The sequence below is a fragment of the Cibotium barometz genome, chromosome 39 (genome assembly GCF_041138505.1).
Source record: "Cibotium barometz isolate CiBa-2024 chromosome 39, ASM4113850v1, whole genome shotgun sequence".
Taxonomy (NCBI): domain Eukaryota; kingdom Viridiplantae; phylum Streptophyta; class Polypodiopsida; order Cyatheales; family Cibotiaceae; genus Cibotium; species Cibotium barometz.
In genome coordinates this window covers 23,291,308-23,304,890 of record NC_141084.1, presented here as the reverse complement: position 1 = coordinate 23,304,890, position 13,583 = coordinate 23,291,308, and the positions used below count along the sequence as shown (strand labels likewise).

Below are 13,583 nucleotides of genomic sequence, written 5' to 3'. Positions count from 1 at the left end.
AGAGCCTAAATTTCACTACGCAGTGCCTTCAAGGTGGGTTTTTGCAAAAAGGACAACGACAGGCTCAATGTTTGAAATTTTCAATCAAAAGCCCCTCGTATTCCTTAGCCCTGCCATTATGAAGCCTCACTATAGCTTCCCTCACAGTGGTTATGGTAAAGAGAAATGTGGTAAGGTGTGGGATCTGTGAGAGGTCTAGGGAGGGTTGGTTAGGTATATAAAGGAGCCTCTTGGCATAAGAAGTATCAGCAACAGGGAAAGAGGATTTCTACTGGAAAAGGTCCATCCAAGCCTCTTTAGACTCATTGTTAGAGGAAAGTCAACAAGAGCCTTTGGTTTTTCTATTGATGGAGGACCATTTTATGTCTCGTCTCACTATTTGTGGTTCCCTACAGTGGTTTTTCTAATCCACTTAAGTTTTGACATTCATTATCACACCAACTATCCTAAGGAATCATGCCAAATCACGGTTTGGAGTATGTGGAAAGGCTTTCCAGGGATTGGTATGGTGATTGCGTAAGGATGCATGATTCGCATCTCCTCGTACTACCAACCTTAAGGCTATCAATCTCACCGTTTGATAGTAAAGTTGGCCTCTTTTACAACAATCAGAAGATACAAAACTAAAGCAGAAGACAAGTTGAAAGTTCTAAACTTAGTCCAAACACTCAAAAAAAAGACCTCCAGACATTAAAAAAAAAGCAATCAGTGTTGCTTCAATCAAATCAAAGTACGAGGTAAGGGTCACCTAACCGTGCCAGCACTTGAATAGTGTGAACCATAGTGGAATCGAGGAATCACTGGGTCATCAAAGTTATCATATCGCTCCAAAAATTTCTCCAGCCGGCTAGAGTTGAGGGCTCCAACGGGCTGCACAAGAATAAACGTTTGAACCTTAATAGATATACCAACTTCTTCAGTTTCTATCACTTCTCCAGAGGAGAAGGGCAGACTAAGTCATGATGAAGACTGGCACTAAAGATAAAACACACGCCCACACACATGAACGCACAGAAATGCTGGTTAGGCAATCGCAACGCCCTCATTTGTTAGCTAGTGTTCATTACCTTTGAGAGATCTCTATATACATCAGGATTCTCCAGGTCAAGTGACTCTGATGAGTAATCAGCAAGAACCCAAGGGAACACTGGATACTGTCCAAGTAAGAGACAACACTTGTTAGGGCAAAATCAAAGGTAACCAACAACCGTACCTAAGAAAGATCAACTCCTTGTGGGGGGGGGGGGGGGGGGGTGGAAAGAAAGACAATAAGACCTGTGTGATGTCATTGTAGCTTCTTCCAGCAAGTGTATTTAGCTGCATCAGATATTCAAAATTGCTAATCTGAAACCCCATCATAAAAAAAGGGGTAAGTCCTTAAACTTCAAAGCATAATTCACAAGCTGATTCACAATGATTGTTTCTTGTGACGTTCTGAAAGCGTACACCCAATTTAATGCTATCATACTTATTACCATATCCCTTACGTGGACGTAGTACTTCCTATTGTAATGAGTTTCCATAGTTCATTTAGATCGTGCAAAAATGTATTTATTTAAAACCTTGCAACATTTTCCATAGAGGACAAAAGACTAGGAAACAAACTCATCTTTAAGCTTCTATGGTTGGAAGCTTGAACATAAGAATGTCCTTGATTTTCCTTTTTTAATTGGGACTGGATTCATATCAAGTTTACCCAAAAATACCTTGCTCAAAAGAATTTCATTGCTAATACTTGACAGGACAAAAATGGTGGGCAGTGAACATGAGATTATGTCATCCATCTTTTACAAAAGCTTCAAAGTTCTTACGTACCTCCCATTGTGCCCAGCGTTCCATTAACTGTGTTCGTTTTAACAGTTGCTCTGGCCTCTAGAAAACAAGGAAAAAAAACTTATTACTGCGAATAAAAAGGACTTATTATCAAGCATATCAAGAACTGAACTCCAGACACAAGAATTTAACACACATTGATGCAGCTTTTTTCTTTTAGCTTCGACTTCTGCTTTACCTGTGTTCCAGCATATACATTGTTCAAAAACGGAGGTCGAGCCTGCACAAGAGCTTTATATGCCTTTCTTCTTCCATCTGCTGTCTGCTCAAAGTTAAAGAAAGAAGCTTGAGAAAGCTGAAAACCATATACGATCCTTCATTGCCATATAAGCACTTAAAGGATCCCTTAAATTGATATTATAAGTATTAATTACCCCGAAGTTGAAAAAGAAGTTTGATCTATCGACCATAAACAACTCCAAAGCACTTCTTCGAAGTAAATACCTGCAATTGAAGGCATTCAGAGAAAGATTAAGAAACAATCATTGATATTTATTAAGATATATATGTATATCCAAGCTTATGAACGGAAGTTAAATTGGGAAAAAATATTTTTATGAACACAAATACACATGCAGAGAGACATAATACCTTTCAAGATCTAAATATATCCAAGCTCATGAATGGTATATAAAATGGGAAAAATACTTTTAAAACAAAATGGAGAACACACGCCCAAACCCCAAGCGAAAGAAACAACAAAAAGAAAGACATTAATATCTGACAAAAGACCACAATAGGTCTTTGCGACAATGGTGGTTCAGCAATATACAATCAATATGCACAGTGCCATATAATATGAAAATAATAAAACTAAAAACTGACAACTACTTACCGCAAAGTAGTCATAACAAGAATGTAAAACTGGAACCTAGAGTATGCATGAGTAAGGCGTGTCTTCATGTGTGGTGGGTGGTCTCTTCTTCTAGATTTATTGTGGTGGGCGTCTAACAGTAGCTAGGTGTTTGGATTTCAAAATGGAAACTCGTGGCTGCAATCTCCCTCTGCATGCCCTAATCTGGTGCGCTTGTGTCTCCTCATCATCATCCATCTCTCAAGCTCAGTGTTGTCAAATGCTCTAGAAGAAAGATGTTAAGGAGCGACCCACAATGGCTTTGTTCGTCTTGCCTCCTTTGTTCCATCATGAGCCAGTCTCCGTGTATCTGTATCTAATGCAAGAAAGAGTGCCACAACCATTGATCCTCAAGCTCTATGACTCAACAGGGAATGAAAGTGGACTCCAATCTCATAATATGCTGGGCATTGAAAGGCTACTTTGAGGCAGGGGAGAATGGCCATCCAAACGTGAGAACCGAGAAGTGCAAACATGCACGGTATGTGAATTGCGTGAGGTTGAGCGAGCCTATGTGACCTGGCCCATAGAGATCCTTAGTGCATGTGACACGAACCTTAGTTGACATGCCATATGCATAAACCCTTCTGTCATCACTTTGCAAACTCATGGCCATTCTTCCCAGCCTCATGTAAAGCCTATGTCAACTGGCCCATGGAGATCCTCAGTACATGTGACATGAATTTTAGTTGACATGCCATATGCATAAACCCTTCTGTCGTCGCTTTACAAACCGATCTTGGTATAGGCTCATCCTTGATGGAAGTGTCTTCCACAATAATGAGATGGTGGCAAAGCATTTACAGAGAAACCATGTGTTGTCATCCACTTCATTGCCCAGGTGACTTCTTAGTTCATTTGCGCAGGTGCCCGCACTGTAAACCCAGTCTCTTGCAAGGACCGGGCAGAGCAACCTCCGTTGCAAATGTGCCACTGACTACTCTCCTGCTGATAACAATGGTGCCTTTTCAAATTTGTTGGGAGTTTCAGGCCCTGTATAACTACAAGTGCTAAAGTCTAAACGATCACACAAATTATTTATATACCTAGATGAATCCAGAAACATGCCCAAATTCACCTTATAAGAAAGCACAATTTATAACCTCGTGGTAATCATCCACAAGACAATTAACCATCAACTCCACCATGCATAGTATGGACTAGATACTACGACCATAGTATGGACTAGATACTACAACATCCCCACTAACGTCATCAGTGCCCAATAGTGGGTGTAGAACTTGGAAACAAAAAATGCTCCCACACACACACACACACACGCACGCACGCACGCACGCACATAAGAGCATACATTCATACAAAGGTTTGTGTACTGAGTTTCTGTCAGGGCTCCGGAGCTATAGGGCAAACTCAACCATAACAAAGCCTAGCACTAAGGATCATAACAAACAGAAGGAATTATTACAACAAAAAGGTAGTTGACAGGACATATGCACCACTAAAGATAGAAAAAATTAATACAATATCAACTGGCTGCAACTTGGACGAAAACTTCACCCGGTGAAATTTGCATGCCGCTAATACAGCATAAGATATACCTAGATGAATCCCAAATTCACCTTATAAGAAAGTGCAATTTATAACCTCACGGTAGTCATCCACAAGACAATAAACCATCAACTCCACCATGTCTAGTATGGACTAGATACTACGACATCCCCACTAACGTCATCAGTGCTCAATAGTGGGTGTAGAGCTTGGTATCAATATATGCTCCCACACACACCCCCCATGCACGCACGCACACGCACATAAAAGCATACATTCATAAAAAGGTCTATGTAGTAAGTTTCTGTCAAAGCTCCAAAGATACAAGGCAGACTCAACCATAATGAAGCCTAGCACTAAGGATCTTAACAACTAGAAAGAATTATCACAACAAAAAGGTATAGGGCATATGCACCACTAAAGATAGAAAGAATTAACACAATATCAACTGGCTGCAACTTGGATGAAAACTTCACGATGTTAAATTTGCATGTCCGCTAATACAGCATAAAGATATACCTAGATGAATCCAAGAACATGCCGAAATTCACCTTATAAGAAGGTGCAATTTATAACCTCATGGTAGTCATCCACAAGACAATACAGCATCAACATGATTTGTTAAGCACATCAAGTCATATGGAGTGGCTATAGAAAGGATATGGAGGCAGCTTGACTCATACACCAGAGAAACCCCGCCTCCATACCCCCCCTCCCCCTTCCCTTCTTCTCTCCCTCCTTTCCACTCACACCGCCCCAAAAAGCATGCATAACTACTCAACAAAATTTGCCCTGCAAGCAAGTATGCATATCATAACAAAGGTAAACCCCACCAATAAAACAACACTACAAACCTTCTGCTGTACACCTCCCTCAACGCAGACAGGGGCCATATTCTTTCCCTTCCCTCCTCCTTTACCATGGTTTCCTCTGTTGCCTCATTCTCAGGCTGATCTATAAGTGCATCATTATCCAATGTGAAGAAAATGTGTCTAGACGTCACCTGACACAACCATGTTACTGTCTGAGCGAAAGGACCGTTCAACAAAGCAAAGAATGGCAGAAAGGTGTAAAAACAGAAAATAGTTTATCTTACTTGGAAAATTCCTTTCGATACTCTCAAAGGCTGAACCATTAATGCTGGGATTTCCAAAAGCAGCTTCTCATGAGAATCAGTCACTCCCATACGCGTGATTCCTGCTGTAGCTGAAGCCAAGCTTGCAGATGGCCCTGTACTCAATCCCATGACTGCATTGTCATCAGAAAAGGACTGTTTTGAAGAAATACTGAGGCGATACTCTTTGTCTTCTTTACGATCCTCAAATTCTCCTGCATCACTTTGGAAGGTCTCATCCTCCCCTGCTTCCTCAAACACAGGTTGCTCTGGGAAAAGCTTTGCAGCCTCAGCAGTAGGGATAGGGGTGCTTCTTGAGATTATTTCACATTCTTCTCTGGTGCAAGAGGAACCATCACTGTTCTCAACGCTTGCTTGTACTTCCAAATAATCAGCTGCAGCTCCATGGTGGTCCGTACCTTTATAGTTTCGCTTCAACCTCTTCCGCATTCTCATGGCATTTTCCATGGGATCGAGCTTCCAAAAAATCTGCCAGATATGGCTGTCAGATTTAACACTAAACGAAATAGTAAAATTAGAAACACCCAAAAGAGGAGCAAGCACTGACTCTTTGATTGCTTAAAAGCTTGCTAGCAATTGGCCCGAATAGTGCTTCCATTTCTAAAAGGTGCCTTACAAGTAACCGCCATGCATGAACTCCCACTGTTTTGTCATTCTCGTCAGCTGCAAAGAGAAGCATGCATCTTTTGGCCTGCAATGACACAAAATAATCACCCCCCCCCCTTATACACACAATTCACGGGAGGCATAGAACTCTGCGCTCAAAACCTAGGCACAAGTCAAATCTCACTACCTCCAAGTGTTGCAAAGTTCGGGAAGTCTCCAACATTTCTGATAAAGACAAAAATAATTTGAGGCTTGCAACATTGCCCTCTTTGTCTGGAAGATCATGTCCAACTCCTGGTGACAATGCAGCACACTCTATCCATGCAGTATGCATTGACTCCAAAATGCCCCACCTTTTGGCTCGATCCCTATCACTGCTAGTCCTCCTCTGTGCAGAAGACGCCATTGCTACAGCTCCAAGGCCCCGCCCAGAACCAATTTTCGCTGCACGTTCTTGGTCCCGAGCTGCAGCCATAGCAGCAGCCTTGGCCCCTGCCTTATCTTTAGGAGGGGGGACAGGCTTTCCAGGTGATTCAGGTAGCTTTTGAAAAGCAGTTAAACTGCGGAGTCGTGAGGTCTTTCTCTCAAGAGCTGAAAATTCACGCTTCTGATGACTGCCTTTAGACGTGTTCAAATCACCTCCTCCAGCTCCAGCAGCAGCCATGGCAAGGGCCATTGCTGCTGGGGGTGATGCAAAAGCGGCAGCCCATTCTGGAGTCACCATGGCTGCAGCAGCCTGTTTAAGTAAAAAAACTACATCAAAATGACTGACTAAATAAAGATTTTGGAATGCTTCAAAAACCAGTCAACGCATACATAAGCTTCAACAGGAGGAAAAACACTTCCAGTATTAAGAACACCATATGAGGTAGTTATGGGATGTGTATGCCCTGGGTAAAGCAAAGACGGGCATTGAGAGTCTCACCTAGTAGTGGTTACCTACTAACAAAAGTTCATAGATTTTTTCCATAACAACTGAGTGCATATTTAGCTTAAAACCTCCTCGCCATCCTAGTTTGAGATGCCAAAAGGATTCTATAACCCTTTCTTCTAATTCAGGTATTGCACAAAGCCAGACAACAGTGTGAGCCGTACGTAGACTAGGTGTTATTACAATCCACCGGAGGAGATCTTTGGAGAGGCCTTCCTCCAACAATCTTTTCAAGTCCTTCTGTACCTGTATGTCATGCAGTACTAGAGTTGATGTAAGATTCTGCATGCACTTCAACGACATCTTTGATGGTGGACTCAAGGTATAGCCCATAGCAATGTTTGCAACTGCATAAAGACAATACCACTATTTTGAATTTAAACACCTTTGAAAACAACGGTCTTCAAAAACTTAGGTCTACATAGACTGTGCATCTCCCAATTCCATGTGTTCTATGCCCATATGGATATGTCAAGATGACCATTGACATGGGCATTTTCTACCGTACTATCCACTTGAGCACATTAAAAGGAGAGAAACTTGTTTGATGGTCCTCAACGAGCAAGCTGCCTTGGATACCACGTTGGACTTGGCAATTTTGCATAATAAACGCAACATACTGGACCCGTCATGAGAAGAAAAAGATTTAACCAATGGAAAGCTCAGGTTGTTTCCCAAACTTAACAAAAACCAAGGTGCAACCTCAACTCCATGAGAGTCTAATCACAAAGCTTCAAACTCTGACTCCATCATCCATGACACAGACTACAAGCTATGGCACCCCGCTCACTTACGTAGAACTAGAGTTTGTTGCAAGACTAGGCTATGGATCATGCAGGATAGTAGATAGCCATGTTCCAAAGAGAGAGAGAGAGAAAGAAAGAGCTGTAGGTCGAGAGAGAGAGAGAGAGAGTACAAAAAACAAAAGATAGCACCATACAATGTAATGCTTCTATTGATCAATTAATCACCAAGTACAATGCCTTTTTGTAGGTTTACAACCTTATCTTTTGACCCAAACAAATCACACTCACAAACACATGACACGTCACACATTTATTATCGAGATATAAGGCGGTGTTCACACCTATGCAAGTGTTCACGCACACATACACATGAATACGTTATACATACACAACCTTTTTAGGGACTATTCACACACATACAGACAAGATAAAGACTCTGAATATTCAACAATCCCCCTTCGGAACAAAGGAGGTGAGACCTAACATGAAAGAAAGACACTACCTTTTGACCCCATTACATGTGTCGAAGCAAACTCATCATGCACACCTCCCATGTCATGATAGCCCTCCAATCACATAATGCAATCAAGGCAACAAGGCCAGCACTTTAGTCACTCCCATGGCTCCTAATTGGGATAAGGATAACACAAGGCCTTTTATGACACAAAGCGGTACAAACACATATGATAAACATTTATTACATATCTATTTAGGGAGACAACCCCGGTAGAGGACCCATAACTCAACACACATAAAAACATAAATATAGGCGGGAGATCAGATCTCCCCCTCGAGCAGATGTCGTTTGTGGCGCCGGTGCCAAGCTATTAATGCTTCGCCAATCATTTTAGGCTCGAGGGCCAAGGCAGAGAACCTAGAAGACTCTCAATGTGTCGTATGAGGCTTTAATTAGTGAATTTTGTCCCCAAAAAAAAACCAAAAAGCAACAAATCAAAAAAAAAACCTTAATTTTTTTAATCTACAGAAGCGAGACAAATCAATGTACAACTGTCAATGTCTTCTGGATGTCCAGAAAAAAAAAGGACAAAATGAACATGAAATAAAGTATGAAAGTACTGAGCTAGTGGGGGGGGGGGTGATGGATGGAGCACTACTGCTAGAGGCTCAGTATGCAACCTATATGCGTAGGGTATACAAGAATGCAATGCAGATCTGTATAAACGGAGACGGAGAGAGAGAGAGAGAGAGAGAGAGAGAGAGAGAGAGAGAGAGAGAATGAAAATGAAATTTGTATTAATGCCTTCGAAGGGCCAAAATGACCTATGCGACCAAAAGTTACAATAATCTGGTCAGATGAAGTACAAATGTCAATGGTGTGTCACAGAAAAAGTGAGAAAAGATCTAAAGATCTATAAATCTAGAGATCAAGAGTAACATGGGAAAATGGGAAACATGGGAAACTTAGGAAGCTACTAAGAGGGGACGAAAGTGTCCACTCAGAGGCATCTCTGGGCACGTGAGGCTCATGAATGTGTGAGGGTATAGACGGGTGCTCCTCTGTCTCTGGCCCTAGCTGACATATACAGTGCTCTATCGGTGCTCTCTGTGGTCCATATCTACCTATCTCAATCCTCAACTGATGAGAGGAAGTGCGGATCTAACCAATAAAGCATCTGATGCCATGTGACAAATGTATGTCCATGTATCTCGGACAAGTGATGAAACCATCCTCTGTGAGGCGAAGCAAGTGATCTCTGCTTCATCCCTAGAGGCCCCGTTGGTGATACCCATGTCCTCTCAGTGTCTAATCTGATAATATCCTACCTGATGATTATGTTCACCTCTTACTGGTGCAAAAGCAACGAAGGGGCGTCTAGAGAGTACTGAAAAGGTGGCAATCTATCCATCGAGATCCCATGTAAACCAAACCAGGTAGTCATCTGTGCATACCAGCATGTCTCATCTCCCCTTTCTGCAAGCTGTCATGATGACTCCAAAGCGAGCCTAGCATATCTGTGTCGAGGGAGCTCCCATAAACTATGGAGGAAAGATACTGACATGGTAAGAGCCTCTACTACGAGTAGTGCAGCAGCCATTTCTGCTCGAATGATCTCATGTGGGACTGATGGCTTACTGCATATCATCCTAGCAATCATCATAACAAGAGGTCTCTCCATAGACCCCCATCCATCATAGGGCCCCCCAAGCGGCGACGGTGATGATCTACCCTTCTAGGCTCGGTCCCCAAATGGGGGCACTATATAGTAGAGTAGGGGAGACCAAAGTATCAAAGATCCATAATTTGGTCTTGGGCTCCTGAAACTGTTCCTGTGAGCACATCTTCTCTAGCATCCCTAGGGAAGCATATCCTCGTGTCAATCTCGCCTCAACGGCTGCTCGCATGGAAAAAGTTGGGCCCCTGAATAGGACTCCCAGATATACATAAGAGGTAACCTGCTCCATAGTCTTCCCTCTATAAATGAAACCCAGTACTGATCTACTAATCCACTGCGTTGAGGTATTAAAAATCATAACCTTAGTATTGCCCAGGTTGACCGTGAGGTCCCTGGCCTTCGTGTAGGCCTGTAGTGCATCCAAATGTCTCTACATCCCCTCTGGAGAGTGCTAAAAGGACTATATCATCAGCATATATAAGCAGTGGTATCCAAGCTCCTGCCAAGGAAGCACCTCTCCCCTCTCCTCTATCAATAAAATCCGAAACCTCATCAATGTACAGCCCGAAAAGAGTTGGAGACAAAGGGCAGCCCTGTTTAACCCCTATGGTGCTGTGAATCAAGTTTGAGTTTCCTTCCGCAGTCTTCTGTAAACCGGCCTCAGTCTTCAGACAAAACCAAAGGGTGGTGCAAAAACAAACTTGCACACAAAACACTTCAACACCTTTGAGGACCTAGAAAAAGGAAAACAAACAAGGGGAGCTAGAGTGCTCCAGCAAACAGTACACGGACACCGATTGGCCCCAAAACGCAGTGGCGCCCCTTGCGGCATTCTTTTAATTGATTATAAGAGAGCTTTGATTACAATAAGGCTGGAAACTCTCATTCATAAGCATTTACAGCATAGTTACATAGCTTAGAACAGTCCACCGCAATCCTTTCTCCGCCTCAAGTGTGCAACCCTTCCTCGTGCCCTTGGGAAGAGTGCATAGGCTCGAGATCAGTTCATCGAGGTGTTTCTACAGCCGTGTACAGTTCAGCCAGGCTTCCGATCCTCCGAGATCCTGCGTTTGGCTTATCTACAGTCCACAGTCATTCTCTCTAAAGTAATAAAGCAAATACTATCTTGTTATCGGGATAGGGGGCCCTTCGGTGGGTAATTTGGGACCCAATCTCGTGTACAGTTCTCATATATCTCTCTCTCATCTCTTTAAAGTTTGAAGTATTAAAGTGGATTGCTAAACTCACGAAACTTAGGATATAGAAGACGGTGTGAGCATTTGTGTGACAGGATCTTCCAATACAAAGACTTCCGCTGCATATTACAGTTGCGCTTAGCGCTTTGTGATTTGCCCAATCTGTACCTCATGCTCAAGACGGGAGCGTGTGGCCCAACATTCGTCATCATACCAACAGTTCTGGGGTATGGAACCGCAAGGTGGCTTGGGGGTAGACCGCTGCGTGCAGATGAAAGAAGCCGTCGCAGATCTGTGGAGTATGGTGGTGAGCTGTGATGTGAGGGTGGATAGGGGGACAGTAGGTTCCACATCCTAGAGTTGGCAGTAGATGTGGTTGGAGTAAACAAGGTCAAGCTCGTGATCAAAAAGGACCTGAGTGTAATGTGAGATGGGGGGCGGTGGCGGAGGGATGGATGGTGTGCAGGCAAGAGTGAAAGAGAGGTAGGCATGGTCATTTTCAAAGGGGGGTGGCAGGATGGAGAAGTTGGGAAGAAGGTGTGCCCATAAGGTAGTCCACGGTGCTAGTACCTCCTGAGTGATGGAAGGAGGTGAGGGCATTGGAGGAGGGCCATCAAGACATCCCGTTATAGGCAACGAGACCATGTGCAGCTCCCTGCTCTAAGAAATATCTCCCATACAACGTGACCTCTTCATGGTCCTGTGATGATCTCTGCAACCATGTGTCAGTGATGTCCAACGCCTGAGAGAGAGAGAGAGAGAGAGAGAGAGAGAGAGAGGGATGAAATGAAATGTTATATTAACGTCTTCAAAAGGCCATAATGACCTATGAGACCAAAAGTTACATCATGGTGGATCTGATACAATGTCTGGATAAAAAAACCCAGAAAATGAAAAATAAACATGATACTACTGGCACCTAGAAAATGAAACTGGAACTGGAAGGTAAACAGAAACCCTTATAGGGTGTGAATATAGTGAGGGGGGGTACGCTATGGAGGTGAGTGGAATATAGTGAGGGGATACAATATCATGTGGGACGGAGGGGTACACTATGGAGGTGCCTCTATCTCATAATATGTGCCGCATCGGGTGCTGGCGGATCTCAATATCCTCTGTGGTCAGCACCCTGACTGGGTGTCCCGCATGCCTCGCAAGAATAATCCGAATCCGTCGCTGCAACCTCCGTCTATGCTGGGATGCCCTCCTCCGTAGTCGTGGGCGTCTGGACCACCCAAGCTCAATCGCACGATCAATCAATGTACCTCTGGTGTGGGCGGTATCCATGTCCTGCTACTGCTGTGGTCCATCTGGCGCAGTGATGGCTGGACTAAAGAAGTCTGTAATGTGCCTCTCAGTCTGGCTCTCTGTGCGCCTAAGCAGACTATCTCTATGTCTCCGCAGCTCAAGCAAGAACAATCCCAAACACCTTTGGTCCTGGTACCCCATGACTCTGGAAAGTGGTCCAAAACCCTCTCTGAATAAACATTGGAAACGACCACGTATCTCATAGTATGCAGTACAATGGCATATATAATATAATGCAGCTCTGTCTCTGGCTCCCCATGGCATACTCGGCATATCCTGGCCTCAGCTGGTATACCTCTATATCGGCCAATCTCAATCTCAAGCTGGTGTGAGGATGTGCGAATCTGACCAATAGCACATCGTACTGCATGAGACAAGTGTACATCCATGTAACTGGGTCTGATCACAAAACCATCTGCTGTGAACTGAAGAAAATGCTCTCTGTAGAAAGCCATCTTCGTGCCCAGCTCCTCAGTCGGCTGTATCCATGTCCTCCTAATGTCTAGCTGAACTAAATCCTGATGGATGAGTCTGGTAATCTCTGTCCGTGTGAGAGTGAGAGAGGGTGCCTCCAGAGAATACTAGAAGGAAGGCAATCTGTCCATGCTAAAACCATGTGCCTGGAACCAAGATGTCATCAGTCCATACCAACAAGCTGTGTCTCCCTGTAAAGCTAACTGTCGGGAGGACTCCAGGGCGAGGCGTGCATATCTGTCTTGGGGGAGATCCCACAAGCCATGTATGTAGGAGACTGGTCTCGTAAGAGCCTCAATCACCAGAGGGGCAGCCGCCAGCTCTGCTCGAATAATCTCATGAGGTACCACGGCCTTGGCTCTAATAATCCTAGCAATCATAGATACCAAAGGCCTCTCCATACCTCTCCACCTGCCTGCGCTGTGATGGCCCACTGAAGGTCCCCATATCTGCACTCCATAAAGCATAGCTGATGTCACTAGAGTGTCAAAAAGCCAAAGTTTCGTTCGAGGTTCTTGAAACTGAACCTGCGAACACATCCTCTCCAAACCACCCAGGGCTGCATGTGCTCTAGTCAATCTAGTCTCTGCTGTTCTCCTCATCGAAAACACTGGCCCACTGAACACTACCCCAAGATATGTATATGCATCTGTATACCCCACAATCTCCAGCCCATATGTAAATGTGGAAGCTGATCGCCTAACCCACTGTGGCGTGGTGTTAAACACCATAACCTTGGTTTTGCCAAGGTTGACAGACAATCCACTATCATGTGCAAACTCATGTAAAGCATCCAGATGACGCTGCATACCCTCAGGGGAGTCAGAGATCAACACAATATCATCAGCATATAACAA

At 43.8% G+C, this 13,583-nt stretch overlaps 1 protein-coding gene across 1 annotated transcript in view; it reads right to left on the bottom strand.

Moving 5' to 3' along the window:
- Positions 1-13,583, bottom strand: part of LOC147615887 (WD-40 repeat family protein / beige-like protein) — a 136,005-nt gene that overhangs the window by 33,171 nt on the left and 89,251 nt on the right. Inside the window, exons 13-22 of the mRNA XM_086778506.1 lie at positions 6,124-6,672; positions 5,878-6,021; positions 5,292-5,798; positions 5,050-5,198; positions 2,208-2,277; positions 2,012-2,095; positions 1,816-1,872; positions 1,276-1,344; positions 1,068-1,154; positions 754-870 (exon numbers count right to left, since the gene is read on the bottom strand). Of these exons, the coding sequence (XP_086634632.1) occupies positions 754-870; positions 1,068-1,154; positions 1,276-1,344; positions 1,816-1,872; positions 2,012-2,095; positions 2,208-2,277; positions 5,050-5,198; positions 5,292-5,798; positions 5,878-6,021; positions 6,124-6,672 (1,833 nt within the window). The remainder of the gene's footprint in view (positions 1-753; positions 871-1,067; positions 1,155-1,275; positions 1,345-1,815; positions 1,873-2,011; positions 2,096-2,207; positions 2,278-5,049; positions 5,199-5,291; positions 5,799-5,877; positions 6,022-6,123; positions 6,673-13,583) is intronic.